Source organism: Nansenia antarctica (assembly GCF_963989245.1).
Source record: "Nansenia antarctica genome assembly, chromosome: 16".
Taxonomy (NCBI): domain Eukaryota; kingdom Metazoa; phylum Chordata; class Actinopteri; order Argentiniformes; family Microstomatidae; genus Nansenia; species Nansenia antarctica.
In genome coordinates, this window is record NC_137686.1 from 13,606,573 (window position 1) to 13,628,197 (window position 21,625).

The 21,625-nt window shown below is 46.4% G+C and overlaps 1 protein-coding gene across 1 annotated transcript in view; it reads left to right on the forward strand.

The window, feature by feature from the left end:
• Positions 1-21,625, forward strand: part of astn1 (astrotactin 1) — a gene marked incomplete at both ends in the record, with an annotated part of 161,393 nt that overhangs the window by 21,890 nt on the left and 117,878 nt on the right. The window contains one exon of the mRNA XM_080546888.1: positions 14,978-15,165. Coding sequence (XP_080403014.1) covers positions 14,978-15,165 — 188 coding nt within the window. The remainder of the gene's footprint in view (positions 1-14,977; positions 15,166-21,625) is intronic.

Consider the following 21,625-nt stretch of genomic DNA (forward strand, 5'->3'; position numbering starts at 1 on the left):
CTCAAAGATTATTTATTATAAATAATAATCATAATAATAATAATAAACATTATTTATATAGCACCTTTTAAAAACAGTGTTACAAAGTGCTTATACAAATAAGCAGATAAGACAGGTATTCAAATAAAAACCAAAAATATGAATGTAAAACACAATGCATTAAAAGGAATAAGGGCAGCAACAATTAAAGACTAAAAATATTTTGAAGAAGAGATTTAAAAGAAAATCAAGTCTCTCTACCAGTAGAGGCTGGAGGGGGTAGAAATGGGAGGATGGAGGACACTCTTCTTTGATACCATTCCTGACTCCATTCCATGCATTCCATCCTCCCATTACCTACCTCCACCAGTCTTCCCTGTCCTGTACAATACAGCTGAATTATATTTTATATTTCAAATGTTTTTTATTGAGCCAAAACAATGTTCACAGATGATGTTGGATCAACGCTCATTTTCAGTTACACAACAGATATGCACAAATATATTCATGTATTTTCAATATTAGGAGCAGTATCAAGACATAGAAAAAACAAAAAACAAACAAACCAAAAAGGTATTTAAAAAATCAAGAATAAACAAAAGGTGTAAAGTTCTGTCCACCCTGTATCTACCCTTCACCCTGTACCCTTCTACCCTGTACCCTTCCCTATTTTCCCAGGTCCCCGCTATTTCCCTGTCCCCTATCCTTCACAATACAGCTGCATTATAGACGTACTGTATATCTAATGGAACTAACTAACATACTGGGGCAGCTGTGACTCAGGAGCTAGAGCTGGCGTCGAATGATTGCAAGGTTGGTGGTTCGGCGGTTCGATCCCTAACTGGTCACGTGTCGAGGTGTCCTTGGGCAAGATACTGAACACCAAATTGCTCTCAATGAGCGGACCGGCACCATGGGTGCTTGGTAGCTTGCTGCCATTGGTGTGTGAAAGTGTGTGTGAATGAGAGGCCATTGTAAAGTGCTTTGGAATAAAACGCTATATAAGTGCAGTCCATTCAATTTACCATAGTGTCGACTCTCTATAGTTAGAATGAATACGTCTTGATTTGTAGTTCCATCGACTGATGCGTCTTGATTTGTAGTTCCATCAACTGATGCATCTTGATTTGTAGTTCCATCAACTGATGCATCTTGATTTGTCGTTCCATCGACTGATGTCATGATTTGTAGTTCCATCAGTGCTGGCTAATATGTGACAAACAGGGACGTCTCTCACATTAAGATGACAGAAGGAACTATTCCCCACCTGCCTTGTCTGTAAACAGCTGTAGTTTTTGCACAACTCATCAATTACTTGTTTGTCAGATGGATCAGTGTAAATCATTGGGTAAAAAAAAAAAAAAAAACATAATGTGAATCTGTCTACCTGCACATAACAACTATCTAACTAACAATTTGAGATGTGTATAATGATTTGTACTTTGCATTATAGACGTATATAAATATGGCAAATATCTTTTGACACCTTTTATAGCATGCTTATAAATGCTTTATAAAACATCAATGTGGGTCTTATAACCTCTATATGAAGGCCTCATAAAACCTTTTAAGTGCTCACCTCTTTAATGAGCTATGCAGGGCCTCCGCCAGGTACACACGCTGAGCCTCTGCTAGGTACACACGCTCATCACACGCTGTGCGTAGGGCACCAAGTGCCCGGGGGGGGGGGCACCACAACAGCCTAACGATCATCATAATGATCATAATGATGAATTATTTAAATCCAAAATGAAGCACAAGGCGCTAGAAGACCAACCTCCACCCCGTGTCGACAAAAACATGTTTCCGCTAGCAACTACTGTACATTATTACGTCTAGGCCACCAACATGACCGGCAGCGGCCATGGGTTCTGTCATATAGCAGTGTCATAGTGTATGTACAGGTGTATGTGTATGTACAGGGTCATATAACAGTGTCAGTGGTGTATGTCCAGGGTCATATAACAGTGTCAGTGGTGTATGTACATGTGTATGTACAGGGACATGTCATGTTCAGACAGGATTCGGCGCTCTAACTCTGTGACTTTGGCACGGCGGGGGCCCAGCTCCGTGTTTGGTTAATCCATTACCTCAGACGCCCCCTGCAGCGCGGCCTGTCACCGCCCCGCGTTTGGTCAACAACAGTTGGCTGGACCAGGAGGCGGACATCCCTCTTTTACATTACGTTTCTGCCTTTTTTGGATTCTGATTGATGACTTTTTTTTTGTATCATTAAAAGAATAACAGTTACAACAACAAAAACAACAGCCTCAAGTAATAATACGCTGGCTAATTAGCCTAGATAATAATAACCTTGCTAGGTAATAATGTTAGCTATAGCTAGCTATCTACTGTAAACTTCTCTTTGAAAAGCCTATGTGACACAGTGACTAACACTGACAGATATTGACAGCTGACAGCTGTCAGTCTAGTGGGTGAGTGGTTGGGGGCGGGGGTTAACCAGCTGTTGTTACCGCCCATTAGCTGGCTGTGCAGAAGTGTGAAAAGCTCCAGATCTTTGAGGGACCTTTTCTCTGCTTAGTGATTTCAGGTGTAGCGACATTCAAATACACATATCTTCTTCACCTTTTTTCCGATGTCAATGTTTGACACATCATTTGAAAGCTTACAATCTGTCCTTTCACAATCTGTAAAAACTGAAAAATGATCTTGGCTACTTATTCCCCAAAGCACCAGCTGCTGACACATTTTAGCAGACGCCTTTAACCAAAGCGACTTACAACAAATACATTTGACTAAATAAGTGAATCATCTATCCACCAGTCATAGCAGGAAAAAGTAATCTATGCTCAGGCCTGGGGCCGTTAGCAGTCGTCGTGCTCGAAGAAGGAAGATTTTTAGAACATTTTTTCTAAACACATTTTTTTTTATTATGACACCGGGGAAACAGTACAGGGGGGTTAGTAGTAGATGTCTCAGGAGGGACAGTTGAGGTGTAGCCTGAAGAGATGGGTCTTCACTCTACGACGGCTGGCTTGTTAGCGATTTGTAACAGAGAGGGTTATTTGCATACAGCACTATACTGTATATTTCAGTGTAGACATTAGGGAGTTAGGCATTGGAAGCACTCACAAGCGCCTGAAATATTTCCATTTAAAATTCAGTTGTTAGGATCTTAATTCAACAGCAGGTGCAGTAGTTTTACAAGTTTTTAAACTATCACCCTGTAAAAACACACTGTACTGTGTAGCTTTTATATGTATCGACTGTAGACATATAAAGGTGAGAGAAATACATCTTATAATGACAGCACATAACAGCACATCAGTAGACAGGGAGAAAGGAGTACGGGGGCGGGTGGGGGAGATTAAATGGGAGGCTGAAAAGTCGGTTCAGCTCAATCAATTTAGAGACCTTCCAGACGTGGAATCAATCTTGATTGTGTCCCGGCGCAGGTAGTTACTTGAATTTGGGCCACTTCTCTCCTCTGTTCCTGCCTGGAATGCATTTTTCTCTCCTCACAAGGAAGGCTCTCTCTGAGGGAAAGGGCCGTTGTGCTGTGCTGGTCTCCTGAGCAACCCATCACCCGTGTCCTAGTTCAGAGAGCGCTCTCACTCCCTCACATCCCGCCACTTACTCACACCTGACAGGCCGAGAGAGAGAGAGACACAACGATCTGCCTATTTTCGGTTGTTGAGCATTTATTGAAAATTGCCGTCAATTTGCTCCTGAAATGTAGTCGATCTCAGAAAGGAACAAGGAGTCGTCCCACCATCCCCCCCCCAGCCCCCCCCCTCGCCCACCCCCCCCCCCCCCCCCTCGGCCCTCTACTTTTTCGCTGTAGGATCACGGTGAACTCAACCGGTAGAAAAGAAGAAGGACCTGAGTGCTTTTTGGCAAGTCACCATTTTTTCCCAATCTCTTTATACACGGGGAACAGATGGGGACCGGCTTTGTAATGTAATAATACTATGTGATAATACCACACTGAAACCACATTACACACCTCCGACGAGGTGGTCATGGCAACCCCAGGCCTGTTCCTTGTACGGTCAGCCACGGGGTCACATGGTGTACCGGGTGTACTGTACGTTTTATACACCGCAAACTATCTGATGATGTCCTTGTCCCATTGGTTGAACCCTCCACGGAGAACCCGGTTGTGCCGCGAAGCGACCGTTCTCTCCCCACAAAGGCCTCTTTATTCGCTTCCTGCCGCGCGCCGAGGGTTAGCATTGAAACCCCGGAAGCTAGTTGACATGCAGGTGGCAAAGGTCTCCGCGAAGCTATTGAATTATTGTTACAGGGGGCCCCTGCTTTTAGATTACCTGGCAAAACCTTGGCCTTTTCCCTTTATTTATTTATTTATTCCCGCGGCCGAGCTCCCAAGAGTTGAAAGCAATGTCCTCGGATTATCTTCGAGCTGGTGTGTATGATCAATGGACCGTGCTGTGTACACACACACACACACACACACACGCATGCATGCACGTACACACGCACACACACACACACACACACACACACGCACACACACACACACACACACACATACACACTCACACACACACACACACACACACACTCACAAACACACACACACACACACACACACACACAAATGCCGCTCGTGGTCAGTGGACGGCCGCGGTGACATCCTGCGGAGTCTCTGGCTGGTGATAAGTTCATTGTTGTGCCTCCTGCGCGTCCCTGATAACAGCGAGTGACCGCGGGTCCTCGACAGCGGTTGTATCGCCTGGCTGTGCCTGGTCAAACAGCTGCGTGGCTGTGGCATATTGTCAGGTGAACCTCTGGAGTGTGTGTGGGTGTTTCTAATTTACTCCCTGATTGGAACCCCCAGATTCTTCTTTCTTTTTTTTTCTTTTTTTTTTGTTGGGTCTCCCAAGATGGCGACGTGCTGGATTTGCTTACCAGAGAGAGTCCAGAGTTGCTGCCTCCTCGCAGATCCATACCGCATTGATCTTGTGTCTGGGCCAGACTCGACCCAACATTCAGATTGGGTCTAATTGCTGGAGGAGGTCTCTGATTGCCTGTGGTCCGTTCCTCTGTAGCCCCTGCATTCCTTCCCTAGTACACATTACCGCTGGGAACATATTTGCCTCTGGTCCATTTCAACCAGGTTTCAACCTGAACTCCCTGCATTCCTTCCCTAGTAGCTACCTACTTACCTAAGTTACCGCCCGGACCATTTAAACTGAAACATTTATGCACTCACTGCAACGTACGACGCTTTAGATAGAAGCCTCAGCTACTATTATGTGTGCTGTGTCTCTCCATACTTTTAATGTTGTCTCAAAAATAAGCGTGAAAGTAAGACATTTTCCTGTTATTATAATTTACCAGTTGTTTTCATACTTGGATGCAGTAAATAGAACGACGACATTCAGTGAGTAGTGAACAACACACAGAGTACAGTAGCCTTTTCATGTTTTGACATGTTTTCAGAGCATTTCTGCTTTATTGGGATAGATACATAGAGATTGACAGGAAGGACGAGTGAGAGAGAAGAGGGATGACATGTCGTAGGTTGGTATCGAACCAGGAACCTTGCGATTATGTGTCACGTGCATTAGTGATGCTACGTGCATTAGTGTGCTACATGCATTAGTGTGCTACACCAGTAACCCCCCCCGCAGTAGCCTTTTCTATGCAGATGCACGTGCGTTGGCGCTACATTATCAGGGCACCACAATATCATCCCCTTTCCACATGAGTGCTCAGCCCTCAATATGTTACCGTCTCAGCCAAGCATGACATTGCAAAGCGTACAGGTTTATGGAGTACGGGGGCACATTTGAAAATAACATTAGTTCGTTTTTTCCCCCCCCGGTAACTCCTACTAAAAGGGGTCTCTGATTGGCTGATCTAAAAGGGTTCAGATAGCTGTTATTTACAGTGAGTAGACCTGAACAACCTGAACCGTTCTCTCCTGAGATAAAGAGTGGGTGTGTAAACACTTCGAGGGTGTGTATTATTTAACACACACACACTCACACTCATGCACACGGGCATGCACACACACATGCACACACCCAAGAATGCACGCACACACCCAAGCATACATACACGCACACACAGACACACGCGCACGCACCCAAGCATGCACGCACACACCCAAGCATGCACGCACACACCAAAGCATACACACACACACACACACACACACGCACACACACACACACACACACACACACACCCTCTGGCTCTAGCAGGTGACATTGAAGGCAGAGGAGCTTATTTATACAGAAGTCTTTCTCCCACCGAAGAAATTCAAGCAGAGTCGAGGTCCTTTTAGTAGCCATGCTGCTAAAATACCTCAGTCAGAAACACAAAGCAACCTCCATGAAAGGGGCACACAGAGATAGGGAAGGGTGACAGACATTCAGACATTCAGACACGGATACACACTCCACATTTCGAAACCCACGGCAACTTTTTCAAAGTGCGGACGACAGTAGGAAAAAGTACCACTTTCCAAACCGTCAAGAAGATTTCTCCGTCGTCACGGCAACCGTTGCATGCCTGCCCCCCTTCCCCCCCGAGGGTGTTGGGGAGTGCAGTTGTTCTGTGGAATGACACGACACGTCTCTAGTTTTCGGGAACCAAGGCCTATATTATTCTCAGCAGAGGGCAGAAAAACAAGAGCACAATCTGTCACCAAATAAATACTTAAAGGTCTTGTTTTTCTTGTCACAATTGTTTGCCTTTGTTGTGTAACCGTTGTATAACACCTGTAATGCCTGAGAGAGGGTGTGATTTATCTCCAGTATTGCCACTTGGTAGGGGTTCGCTCGCTCCCCTCCGCTGTGCCTCGTACCCTAACAACTCTCTCTCTCTCCCTATGACAATATTGACGATAAATCACCGCCTCTCGGGAGTTATTGCTTAATTAATTACCTTCTACCTTGTGTCTAGGTAGGTGGGGTAGTAATTGCTGGAATGTAGCGAAGGCTCTGTGTAGTTATGTTGATGTGATTTTTAACGCAGATGAATGAATCGAGGTATTTGAGTATCGGGGGTACCTGATGGCGTGATGATCTTGGGGTTGAGTGTTGTGGTGATTGAAGGCGCTGCCTAAGCGTGGCCAAGGTGGACCGCAAAGGCCCTGGAGCCTCAGACACACATCTCAACATCTGTCTGACAGGTCTGACAGGCTTTAGATCTCTCTATAGGAAAGAGGAACGTTTACCGCATCTAGATGGAGGTCTGATCTGCTGTTTATGCCACCATGCCATGTCGTACCTTCTGATTCTTCTCAGGTTTGAACTTGGAAAAAAAGGAACTTAAATCACCTTTCGTCCCCCCATTCTGATGCTCGGTTTGAACTTGAACCGGTTTTGGACCCAGTTGTTCAAAACAGAATGATCCTGATTCTTTTTTCGCTGTCCAGGATCAGATCTATGTGGCTGATTTTGAGTCGTACAGGGGGAAATCAGCCAGCTCGATCTGATCCTGGATAGCGGAAAAAGAATCAGGATCATTCTGATCCATATTACAGGTTTTCAACAACTGGGCCCAGCAGATCATCTTGACCATCATGTCTCCATGCCTAAATGTATTGAGTTGCTGCCACGTGATTGGCTGATTTAGATGAGCAGTTGAAAAGGTATAGGCTACCTAATGAAGTGGCCGGTGGTGAGTGTGTATATACAGTACCAGTCAAAAGTTTGGACACACTTTCCCATTCAATTGAACGTGTATTAATTAAGATTCCATCAATTGAACGTGTATTAATTAAGATTCCAAAAACGTTGAAGTCTATCACATAATGATAGAAAGCTGAAAGACATCACATAACATTACATTAAAACACAAACACCTCCCTGCACCAGCAGGCTGGCATGAATATGAATAACGTTGTCCTCAGGATAGGGGCAACAACGTTATGGGTTAGTGATCAGATGCTGGTGGAAATCAGAAATGGAAAGAAAACAGTGGAAATCAGAGGACGGGGCTCATTGAAATGCACGGAACAGAATGAGCTCTTCCTCCAGTTTCTACCTCCACCAGCCTCCCCTGGCGACGGTTGTTTTGTTGAAATCTTTTTTCCGCATGACTGGCGTTCCCAATTTCAAGCAAGCGAATGATCTCATTGCTTTATTCACAAGCACATCTGTACCACGCAGTTCTACACAACTGATTTGCAAAATTGCAATACATAATACACCAGAACACATTTTTCCTCATTCGGAATGCATGGTTTTCTAAAGGGGGCAATCTCGCGGGTTGGCACATACCATTTTTGGGGCCTTTTTAAATTATGAATGTATCACCGTTGTGTTCTTGAAGAATGGAGCCTAACTTGGAAATGCCTCCTCGCAGGCTAAGTTGGTGATGATGACGACCCTCAGTTTGAGTGACAGGTGCGTCCCGGCGGAGGCTGGTGGAGGTGGGCATTCGGAGGGCTGGCCTCTAATGCACGGAATGGAATGAGGAATGGTATTTAAACACATAGAAAATAATAATAATAATAATAATAATAATAATAATAGTTTTATTGCCATGCAATCAACTTGTCAGTCAATTGTTGGAATGTGATTTTATGCTCTGGGCAAGGAGTCGGCCATAGACGGCGTCCCTGGAGCAATTCAGGGGTTCAGTGCCTTGCTCAAGGACACCTTGACACGTGGCCATCTGGGGGTTTGAACCGCCGAAGTGCTGACCTTGCAATCATTCGACGCCTTCTCTACCTCCCGAGCCACAGACCTCCCCACGTGTCAATAATACGCCGCATTCTTCTATGTGTTAGTTAGGACTCCACTGCTCAGCGACTGTAAAGTAGGTGTGGAGATGATGTCTGTGCCTGTAAGCTGTATATAGATGTAGCCATAGACTCCCCTGACCAGCGGGAGCAATACATTACAGCTTCAACTGAAGTCTTAACATTTGGAATCACCATAACGTTCCACTTCCGGAATCATGTTTAAACCATCAGGCCCGACCGAAGTCATGTATATTACATGAACTCCCCAGGTGCACGGTGTGATCTCTCCTCACCTTGAAGTCGGCCCTCCCCCCCCCCCCCGTCCTCTAAAGCTGTATCCCATGCCTAATCATCCCACATGAAATATTAAACATGGCTTTAAAAACTCTCAGACACCATCACCATTTGCGGGGCCAGCCATCTCTGCGTTTCGGCGCGAGTGTTGGATAGCTTGCGAGAATAAGACTGACTTTGATGGATTGCTAAGTTTTGTATTCTCATTCATGTAGAAAATTGGCGTCGTTGAAAGACACGTGCTGCACCTTGGAATCAGAGGGGAGACAGCCTTTGGATGTGTACCATAGCTTTCTGGGAGCCTTTTATATGGATTTCGACTCCTTGAAAAACATTTGTTTTTTTCTCGCTCTCTTTCCATATTACTGCCAAGGGCGTTCGGCTGTGAAAGCAATGTTGAGCTCTAATCCTATCTGAGTATTGAGTTTTTTTTCGAGAAACGCGTTTGCACTCATATCACTTTCGTACGGTCTATGATCTGTCTGCCAATCGTTGTTGTTTCGGCCTAGTGTACAATTTGCCCAATCATGTTTCTGATATCTCGTCATTATGAATGTCTAGTCTTATATATATATATATATGGATTGATGATGTTTGGCAACAAATATGTTGGAACTATGTCTTCGATTTAGTGAAGGTGCATTGAGGGTGTTTAAAATGAAGCAGATCTTCGAACACATTTACTGCTACAGATCATTATGCAGTATTCTGTATACGCCATTTAGCTGACGCTTTTATCCAAAGCAACTGACATTGCAGTGAGTGGATACTTTTGTCAATATATATGGTCCCAACAGGACCTGATATTGAATCGAACCTTCGACCTAAGCGTTGTTAGGGGTCCGACACTGAGCATCGGTATCAAGCTGATATTGGCCTACAATGGATTGGGAACCACAACCACCACTACCACCACCACCATAGCATATCCTCACACAGAGCTTGTATACAGCTGTTTAAAAAAAGAGGCTGTGATTGGATCAATTCTTGCTTTCGGCCGGTACTTTGAATTCGACAATGAAAAAGTGGTACTGTTGCATCCCTATTTACAGCTGAAGGAGGCCCTTAGAGATCAGTATTTCAAATGTAATATCCTCCAACATCCCTTCAAAGGGAGTTAAAACATTTCTATTTTGTCAGGATGTATTTCAGTCTCTCTCTCTCCCTCTCTCTCCCCCTCTCTCTCTCTGTAACCAGGAGCAATGAAAGTAATAGAAGGCAGCAGCATCTGACACCGCAGGAAGATGTGAGTGGAATAGCACAGGGCCTCCCTTTCTCTCTGCCCCCCCCCCCCTCTCTCTCTCTCTCTCTGCCCCTCTCTCACTCTCTGCCCCTCTCTCTCTCTGCCCCTCTCTCTCTCTCTCTCTCTGCCCCTCTCTCTCTCTGCCCCTCTCTCTCTCTCTCTCTGCCCCTCTCTCTCTCTCTCTCTCTGCCCCTCTCTCTCTCTCTCCCTTTCTCTCTGCCCCCCCCCTCTCTCTCTCTCTCTGCCCCTCTCTCTCTCTCTCTCTCTCTGCCCCTCTCTCTCTCTCTCTCTCTCTCTGCCCCTCTCTCTCTCTCTGCCCCTCTCTCTCTCTCCCTCCCTCTCTCCTCGTCTCTCCAGTGGACTGAACGGCTGCTGTTTAAACCCAGTACAAACAGAGTCTTCTCCATATGTCCCGTCCCCGTCCCCCCTCCCCCCGCCTCCCCCCACCTCTCCCCCTCGCTGGGAGACATGCCGGCATCTAAAAAGCAAGCTCCAGACATTGTCAGGTGGAAATCTGCCTTCTGCCTGCAGTGTTCTGTCTTATTACTGTGATTGCCCTGCCATGATTCTCCTAAACTTTCCTGTCAAAAAAAAAACTGTAACCACCTTTATTTCACAGCCTCTTTCAGCAGTTATTTTTTTACTCAGTATGTGGTACCGGGTTTGATCACACAGAGTACTTTTTGGCACTGACGGTACCTGAATGAATTCCACCTGGGTACAAATGGAGTTCGGGGGTCTGTGAAATAGGAAGAGACAGCAGAAAGAGTGTGAAATGAAAGTAAAGCTTGGGGGGAAAGTCTTTGCTAGGGTTATTAAAGTATTACAGCAACCGTGTCGTAGTGGGTGCCTAGTAGTTTGCCGGTGTCTGCGTGCCGTGCAGTGCATTCGTTTAACGGCTTTCTTATTAAAACGGCACAGTTGTTTTAGAGCTCTGGAAAAAATATGCGTCCATCTGTTTATACTCCGTTCAGTTATGAGTGTCCTTGGAAACGGTAAGCACCGAACGTTCATTAGATTTGGGGAAGAAAGTCCTAAAGCGTGTAAGAGACTGTCGGCGTTGAGTTAGCTGCAATGTCACCCTCCGCGTAATACGTCCTGTGTCCCACCTCGAGACAAAAACCCAGTTCAGTCCTCTCAGTTGTGAAAAAACAACAACAACGTTTTGAAACATTGTTCTGTTACAGGAACATAGTCTTCACTTGAGTAGAGGAGAGGAGGAGAGAGAGTAGTAGAGATGGGGGGGGGGGGGTAGTGGTGGCCTAGTGGATACTAGTGAGTTGGACTGGTGATCAAAAAGTTCAAATCCCACCTGGGAACACCACCACTAGTGTGCCCTTGACTTACTCCAGGGAGACTATCCCTGTAATTGCTTTGGATGAAAGCGTCTAAAGCGTTAAATAATTAAAACGTAAATGAGAGAACCACACAGGCGCCATGCTAAACAGAGTCCTATCAAACTGCTTATTTGGATTAATAACCACATAATATATGCCGTTTAGCTGATGCTTTTATCCACAGCGACTTACACTGCAATGAGTGCGTACATTTCAGTATCCGTGGTCCCAGTGGGAATCGAACCCACTACCTGTTAGCTCCATGCTCTACCACCTGAGCCACAGATTAAGCGGCTGGCTTTCTGTGGAACTATTAGAGGTTGCAGCGGTCCATGGACCTGTTAGAGGGTCCCCCAGCAGAACAAAATGGTCGCCAAAATGGCCCGGCTGGTGGTTCTGTTCAACACAAGCAGCTGAAATCCTCCACAGATCTGTTGACAGCAGCAGTCAGAGGACAACGGCAAGGACACGCCTCCCCGTGTTCCTACATTAGAATAACCATGCCTGAAAATTACCCAGGTCTCCTTGCTTCTTTCCTGCCCTCAGGCTTATAGCTCAAGGATTTTTTTTGTGTTTCGCTTAATAGTCATTTATTATTTCCAAGACGGAGTGTTGAGAATCAAACAGGCCTGGAAGATATTCTCTTTTTTTTTATCTGCCTGTGTCCTCTGGTGCCCGACAGTATGACGATGATTATCATCATGTTCTCCCTCCGGACCAGACTTGAGTGTCGTGCGGCGTTGGATTACGTAATGGAGGCGGTTTGGAAACACGCTCGGAGCTATCTTGCCCGAGACCTGAACAACGTGGGCATGCCAACTTTCTCACTACCAAAATAGAGGACAGAAGGCGGTGTTCCACTGCACGGGTTTGGGGGGTGGGGGGCGTTGGTAGGAGGTCAGGCACTGGGGGGGCTAATATATGGGCCAAGAGAGAATATACTTGCACTTATATATGGCATTTAGCTGACGCTTTTATCCAAAGTGACTTACATCGCAGTGAGTGTGTAATGTTCTCTGTATATATGGTCCCAGTGGGAATCAAACACGCAACCTAAGCGCTGTTAGCGCCATTCTCTACCAACCGAGCCACAGAGGACCATAGATATGGAACAAGGGAGGTCCCGTATGAGACAAACCAGTCTAGCCCAATATACAGCCAGGACATCCCTGCTAATACCAGACAGTTGGCAACCCTACCTGCATGCGTGTTTTAGCTTCCTGAGCTAATGCTCAGGCTTTGCCTTAACAGGGAGACCTGTATTCGACTCGGTTACGCTGATGTTAATGGGCGTATATTGATTCTCAGTTTAGTTCCTAAGCACAATGATATCAGTGGAGGCTGGTGGTGGTAGAAATTGGAGGACGGGGCTCATTGTAACTCATGGAACGGATCGGCACAATTCCACATTCCATTTCACGCACCACAATGAAACCGTCCTCCGATTTCTACCTCCACCAGCCTCCTCCTCCGCCTCCTCCGACACAGCATCGGCATATTGTTGGCGGCGTGTACCGGTGTTTACCTTTAGCTGTTTACCGTCGGTGTAATGTGTAATTAATCGCGGTGATACCCCGGGTCCCAGGGTATGGGGGGCTTCAGACAGGAGAGGTATTTTATCTCTCCTGTCCCGAAACACTTTAACCAAACAAAACGCAGGCCCCAGCGAGCCTGCAATGCACACAGCATTACGAAGAGTAAGTCACTGTATAACTTGTGTACCGGGATAGTGTGCCCGTAATCAGATTACTTTGATCCATTTCTGCTTTGCTGTGCTTCCGCGGATCCCACACGACGACGCGGCGGTCTCATTAATAATACTCTCATGCTGAACCAGACTCGAGGGGGAACTGTGTAAAAAGAAAAGGAGGAAGAAGGTCGCCCTGTCACATTTGTCAGAGAATTTGCATTTAGGTTAAAGCTAGCCCTCCTAAATCTTATTTACCGAGGAGGTTCCCCCGCTCCGCTGTGGGGCGGTGGCATCCGTTAGTGTCAGACGGAACCTTGTTACAGGCCCTGCAATTAGAAGCATTCCCGGTTAGATCACAATTAATGCCATTGAATACAATGGAAGTTAGAGCCATTGAATGCAATTAAAGCCATTGGATATTTCGGTTTTCCACAAAGGGACTGTGCAGGTAGGCAGAGTGCTGGTCAGGTTATTATCCGAGTTATTGAGTGTAGCTTGGATGTGATGGTCTTTGCCAGCCAAAGGAAATGGGATTTCTGAGAGGGACGTGCACGGATAACTGGCGACGTGCACGGATAACTCGCTCACTGACCTGCAGGCTCACACTAAAAGCTTCTTAAATTGAGTTTTGAAACTTTTGGTTTTGGTTTGTTTTGTTTTGGTCCAACTTTAAACAAATGATAGGCTTTATGGAGCATTCATAAACCATTTATTAAGGCATAACCCCTGACAAATCATTTCTGAGATGAAACTCTTTCTCTGAAGGATGTTATAACAGTTTCACAGATCTGGCGTTATTTTACTTACTGTGTGGCATAACTATTTCCCCAACCTCTATGTAGCATCACTGCGTGTGTATACACACACACACACACACACACACACACACACACACACACACAAATGCTAACGAATGTAAATGAAGGCTAAAATTGATTGATTGATTGATTGAAAACCTTTATTGTCCCCAATGGGGAAATTTTGTTGTCAAACAGCTCAGTTAGGGCAGAAAACATTCAGTACAGAAAACAGAAAAACATTCAATAAAAAGACATAAAACAGTGCAGGCTCAATAAGTAAAAAGTTCCAAAAGTTCCATCTCCAGGTCTCCCCCACCCTGCAGGGCCTGGTTGTAGAGTCGGAGTGCAGCTGGAATAAAGGACTGTCCAAATCTTTTTGTACTTTGACGGGGGAGAACAAATCTGTGGCTGAACTTGCTCCTCATCCCTGCCAGCTCGCAGTACATCGGGTGGGAGGGATTGGCCAGCATGGCCGCCAGTTTTTTCCCCATCCTCTGTTCTGCCACCACCTCTAGGCTGTCCAGCCCGGTCCCCACCACAGAGCTGGCCTTCTTCACCAGTTTGTTTAGCTTCGCAGCATCCCTGGCACAGATGTTTCCACCCCAGCAGGCCACGGCGAAGAACAGAACGCTGGCAACCACCGACTGGTAAAACATTTGCAGCAGCTTGTTGCAGACACCGAAAGACCTCAGCCTTCTCAGGAAAAACAGTCTGCTCTGCCCTTTCCTGAGAAGAGCCTCGGTGTTGTCAGTCCAGTCCAGTTTGTTATTAATTTGTACTCCCAGGTACCTGTAGGATAGAATAAAGCATCAGAAACGAGATGGCTTTGTCACTCATCCTGTGTGTTCTGTTTCCTGTCTGTCTGTCTGTCTGTCTGTCTGTCTCTCTGCCTCTCTGCCTGTCTGTCTGTCTGTCTGTCTGTCTCTCTGTCCGTCCGTCCGTCTGCAGAGATCACAGGGAGCTCGGAGGACATCCCCCTGGTGCGATGGCGGCAGCAGTGGCTGGAGAACGGGACCCTCCTCTTCCACATCCACCACCAGGACGGCAGCCAGAGCCTCCCGGGCCTGTCCACCACCGACCACCCCGCCAGCGACTCCGCCGAGGAGGAGCTGCGCATCCTGCACATCTCCGTTATGGTACTGGGGGTTCTGTTTGGGGAGGGGGGGAGGGGAGGGGAGGGGAGGGGAGGGGAGGGGAGGGGAAGGGAAGGGAAGGGAAGGGAAGGGAAGGGAAGGGAAGGGAAGGGAAGGGAAGGGGAGGGGAGGGGAAGGGAAGGGGAGGGAAGGGGAAGGGAAGGGAAGGGGAGGGGGGCTGAGGGTGTGGGTGTGGTTGAATTGTTATGGTATTGGGATGTTCTGTTTGGGGGAGGGGGGAGGGAAGGGGAGGGAAGGGAAGGGAAGGGAAGGGGAGGGGGGGGGTGCTGAGGGTGTGGATGTGGTTGAATTGTTATGGTATTGGGATGTTCTGTTTGGGGGAGGAGGGGAGGGGAAGGGAAGGGAAGGGAAGGGGAGGGAAGGGAAGGGGAGGGGAGGGGGGGGGGGGGTGTGGGTGTGGTTGAAGTGTTATAGTACTGGGATGTTCTGTTTGTGGGAGGGGGGGAGGTGAGGGGAGGGAGGGAGGGAGGGGGGGAGGTGAGAGGCGGAGGGTGAGGCAGGTGTGAGGGTGTGGTTGAAGTGTTACTGGGATGTTCTGTTTGAAGGAGGGGAGGGGAGGGAGGAGAGGGGTGGGGGTGAGGAAGTGGGTCGGTGCTGACCCTGAATATTGAATAAGCAGTCTATAATAATAGACTATAATTCCAATACGTCCAGAACTCTGCTGCCCGTCTGCTCACCTCCACTCGCCGTGACTCACCCCTGTCCTCCAAAACCTACACTGGCTCCTACTTACAAAGCCATCAACCATCTGGCCCCCTGCTACCTTGCCGACCTAGTCCCCCTCCACACCCCCTCCCGTTGCCTCAGGTCTGACGACCAAACCACCCTCAAGACCACCAGGACCAGGCTCCAGACCTGGGGTGATGGGGCCTTTTCAGCCGCAGCCCCGTCCCTCTGGAACGCCCTCCCCAACCACATCAGACAGGCCAACACCCTGCCAACAAAACCAATCAAACCATTGAATCAAAACCCACCTCTTCAAGCTTGCCTTTATCAGTTAACCCTCTCCCCCTCCTCTTCCCATGTGTCCCCAGCACTACCTTAATTAGGCCCCTATACTTTATTTTATTTATTTTTGGTTTCTTTTTATTATTAAGACTTGATCTTTTCAGTTTGTAAAGCGTCTTTGAGTGTCTAGAAAAGCGCTATATAAGTCTAATGTATTATTATTACCGGTATTATTATTATTATTATTTAATAATATACTGCAAGTTGTTCTTGTACAGTGTCCGTGTATTAACATTGTAATAATTGAAGTCACAACAGGGCAATAGGTATGGAAGGAACACATTTGCTCTACAATGTCAAAACGAAACACATGTCAGTTGGTTTGTCACGTTGGCATACTGCAAGACGGATTAGCTGGTTAGCGCCTCATATTAGCCTGAGAAAATATACCGCCATGTATCATTTCTTTGATACAATATGCCAGTTCTCCAGTTGCCCTATTCCAGCCCCAAAGAAGTCACAATCGCCCTTTGATGGATGATCCGTATTCCCGACATTGAATGCAAATCATACCCTCACGTATAAATGATTAGTCAGCTCGGGGAAAAAAATACCGCTGGTAGCTGCTTCCATTGTGTGAACAGGCCTGTACCTCGACGTTTGCTGAATGTCAAGCAACGCATCGACCTTGAATCTCTCCTATGCCTGTTTTGCATCTATCTATGTAGCAAAACATCCAATCATAAGTCTGAAATAGGCCAACGTTTTCATATTCATCCAGTTGCGTTGACCGTTTCACCCTCGGAAAGATGGTTATCTGCTGTTAACCTTGTTTTCTTCATCATATACGACGCCGCCGCCTCCGTAATCGGAAAAAACTTTCTCCCTCGCCAACCGTATCTAACTTGCCTTTAACCTTGTGCTTTCATCCCCTTGGCCTTTTGTCTCCTCCCTCTCTCCCCCCCCCGCGCCCCCTCCTTGTTCCTAAAAGATGCTCCACATCGCAGGGTCTCCGCGGAGCTCTGGAGGCGGGGCGGCAGAGGGAGGGGGTGAGAGGAGGATTAGCATGTAGATAGGACAGACCTGCCAACAGATGGTCTAGCCGCGCCGCGGTGCTACGCGCTACGCGCTAAGGCCCTGTCGCAGCTTGTGGCTCTGCTGGAGACCCGCCTCATAAATCCTCAGTATTGTGTCACTTTCGTCAGGTCCCAGAGACTGCGCTGCACTCTTGGACCGCCCCCCCCCTCTCTCTCTCTCTCTCTCTCTCTCTCTCTCTCTCTCTCTCTCTCTCTCTCTCTCTCTCTTTACTCTTTCTTTCTCTCTCTCTCTTTCTCTCTTTCAACCGCACCTGTCACCGAGGCCCTGAGCTTCCAATCTTCCATTGTCTCGCCAGCTGTGGGAGCCAGCGGAGGTAACTAGGGCCTAGCACCAGCCAAGGTTTCTAACGCGGGGCGTAGCGTTAGCCTGTCGTGCTGCAGTTCATCGCCCAGCCTTGGCTCCGGGGCTCACCAGGAGACAGTTTAAACCTCTTGGATGAATAGAGTCCAACCCGATCAAGGCTTGAAAAGAGGCCTGGCAGCCAGGAGTGGAGGCTGGGGCTGGGGGGGATGGGGCTTTTTGCTCGAGGAGACTCAAGCTCAATGAACTGTACCAAAGTCAGTTTTGTCACCAGAAGGGATGGGATTTCCCTTCCCTCGGTCGACCGTCCCAGCCGGTACAAAAACAAACGCCCTCTCAGAAACGAGGCTTTTATTTACTGATCTATCGACCTGTCTCCTGTACTGTACGGGGGGGTTTCGACTGGGCCTTTGTCAAGCAAAGCTAGGACAGAAAAGCCAGCACCCCAGCTACTTTATAACCATACGGAGCAACATAGTTTATTCATTCCTTATTTCTTATTTAAGGTCCCCCACCTAACGCAACGGCCTAAATAAACATCAACAAACAAAACAGATTTGTCTTTTTCTGCAACAAATGTTTTTTTTTAATGTTTACCTCACTAGTTGTGTTGCAACAGAAAGTTGGAGGTTGTTTGTGCTCTCGGTGCCACAAGGTGACCACCTCCACTTCCTCCTCCTCCTCCTCCTCCTCCTCCTCCTCCGTGGCGCTGCCAGGGTCGTCCATAATAGATGAGCTACCTTGTCTTCAGTGTTCAGCCCTGGGTGAGCTCCTGCCAGTAAGAAACACATGTCCTCCACTCTGGTTTGGCTCCGAGGCAGAGGCAGAGACGGCGACAACAAACAGCACTCCCACTGTACCGCTTCTCCTCTACCCATAACCCCACTGTGCTGCGCCGCCACCTATGGCGGAGGGAGGCGGCGGCGGCGTCCTTTTAGAGAGCTGGAGGGAGGGAACCCTGACTGGGCTTATTTACTGCCCAGGAAGAGGAGTCGCAGCACTGATCTTCTCATACAGTACCTTAAGACCTTTACCGTCGACTCCCCCCGGTCTGCAGTCTATTCACGTACGGAGGAGCCCTGTTCTTACATTCCTGCCTCCGCCACCAGCCTCCCCTCGGCTTCACACTGAGACGAATCGCCTGGAAATATCTGTGCAATGCACCTTTATTTCTATGTTTAGAAGCCACTGCAGTGGCATACATACATAAAGTTGATTGGATGTTACGCAAGAGGGGCTTAGGCTTGGTTTCAACAAGCAAATACACAAATACACAAGCCTCCTAGTTGACTGAGACTCTACGGGGGCCTAGGGTTTCACTTGGCTTTTGCCCTAATCTGTTCCTGCTTCCAGTGGCTTATGGTCTCAGACAAGCCTTCAGGGTCCTTCTGAACTAGCAAAGCTAGACTTCTGGCTGTAATTAAAGCTTTTTTTTTTTCCTCTTTTTTTTGGTTTGTTGTTTCTTCTCTCCACCTACAGCATTATAAAATCCGGTATAGCTGTAAACAATTGTAAAACAGTCTGTCCCTGCTTGGATCAACATTACACCTTTCTTGCCGTTGGTAGAAATCCCCGCGCCCCTGCTGCTGTCGAGCCAGTGATAATACGTTCCCTCTCAGGTAGGAATTATGGGGGGTTGAGTTCCTGAGAAAAGTGACTGAGGGGCTTTAAGAAAACCTCATGAGGGAAAGGAGCAAAAATCGAAAACAAACAAGATTAATTTATTTTATGTTGACCAACAATATGTCTGGATTTAGTATCAATACTAACATACCTATAACAAGGCAAAATACTGCTATGACCATTCACTTCTCAAGTGTCAGGTTGGTTGTGACATCCCATTATCCATAAGTACAAGAGGATACAATTCGTAGGCTTCAGTTCCTCAACATTGCAGCGACAAGAGAAATAAAGTGGCAGTTAGTTATAAAAGAAGTAAACAAATAAGTGGCAATAGTTACGAGAGACAAATAGGTCAAGAGACAAATCGAGCAATACAATAGTGGAAGTAATACAAATAATAGAAATAGCAGAAGTATTGCATTCAGTGGCAGTGGATGGTAATACTGAATAAAGTGACTTCCGTTCACTTCCGTCCACTAAACAGACAAACATCTCATACTGCACATTGAATGGCAAAGGAAATGAGGAAATACCGCTAACCAGCTCCCAACATACTTTACAACATTACCTCCTGTCTTATCCCCAAAGGGCCCGCCCTCAGAAGCCTGCACTTGGCGGTTTAACTACCTGATAATGCTTTGTTTTATGACCGCTCACACCCTCGGACGGAAAATACCCTCTTCCTTCCCTCCATTACGCCACAAATGTCACCGGGATCTGATAAAGTCCTTCTGAGGAGCACGCGATGCCACTGACCCTTTCATTAGTGCGGGCACAAGGTCCCGCACTTGAGCTTCGCCCCCCAGCCACATAAAAAAGACAGATAATAGAAGATTTAAGAGTCTTTAAATGATACACAATCTAACCAGGACCACATGGTTCACCAGGAAGGAAGCAGCAAGGACTATAACTCAGTTACAGTTATCTGAAGCATAAGATTGAATAAAATATTGGGTTAGGAGTTTTTTTTTTTCGTGAAGGCTAAACAAGATAGGGTTGTGCAGGAGGCTGTGTTGCAGTTCTGGTGTTTTCAAAACGAACGCATTCCCTGGAGCGCTGGTGGGATCTCTTTAGGCCGTCCCCGAGCTGCGCCGATCATTGTCTGTTTTCCAAAGTGAAAGACGTGGACTGTAAGATGTCAGGGCCTTGCTACACATAGCAGAGAACTGATTTCGAAATTCGCATTCCATCTTCGAAGTTTTCTTAGATGTTTTCTGTTATTGAATTTTCGGACGAACTTGGGCTAGAGTTTGAAGAATTGAATAACAGTCTGCCCTCCAAGTAAAACAATATTTGAACCTACAGTACAAATAATGAATGGAGTGTAAAAGTAACATAACTTTAGTTACAACAGAATATTTGAACATTTCGGGCAGTTAAAAAAAATGTTAGCTGAATGTTTGTTCGCTGAATTCACTTAGAGCTTAGTCCAGGCTCTTAGTCACCACTACAGTAGCTGTCTGTCAGGTGACTGATCACCTGTTGTAATGACTGGAGCAACTCAGGCATAGGACTCAAATGCACAACTAAAAAAGTAAATGTTGAATCAAAAAAATATAGTCTTTGTTTTCAAAAAAAGGATCTGTACAAAGGAAGTGAGTGAGTAGATAGGCAGAACATCTCCTAAGGAGAAGGCAAAAGGCCAAGTCAGGTAAACTATCAGGGGTCGAAAACCATGAATACAAAACACCAGGAAATAATCGCTGGAACGTTTGACACTAAGTACAAAGACGAACTGGCACAGAGAAAAGGGACCACAGCCGTAATACACTGGAGAGGGAAGGATGATGAGGGACAGGTGAGACCAATCAGGGCGGAACAGACAATCACACAGGCGGGGAAACACACAAGGGCAGGAAGTGAAATATCTGAAATGACAGGCGAGGTGAGGAACTCCAAATAAAACAGGAAACTCAAAATGAATGACATGGAACAAAGACAAACATCCACCCAGGAGCAGGGTGAGATGTCACACCTGTTTACATGCTTAGTGTCAGCTATGATAGTCACTGCTATGATAGTTACTGTGCTATGATAGTCACTGTGTTATGATAGTCACTGTGCTATGATAGTTATTGTGTTATGATAGTCACTGTGTTATGATAGTTATTGTGTTATGATAGTCATTGTGTTATGATAGTTATTGTGTTATGATAGTCACTGTGCTATGATAGTTATTGTGTTATGATAGTTATTGTGCTATGATAGTTATTGTGTTATGATAGTTATTGTGTTATGATAGTTACTGTGTTATGATAGTCACTGTGCTATGATAGTTATTGTGTTATGATAGTCACTGTGTTATGATAGTCACTGTGTTATGATAGTTATTGTGTTATGATAGTCACTGTGCTATGATAGTCACTGTGCTATGATAGTCACTGTGTTATGATAGTTATTGTGTTATGATAGTCACTGTGCTATGATAGTCACTGTGCTATGATAGTTATTGTGTTATGATAGTTATTGTGTT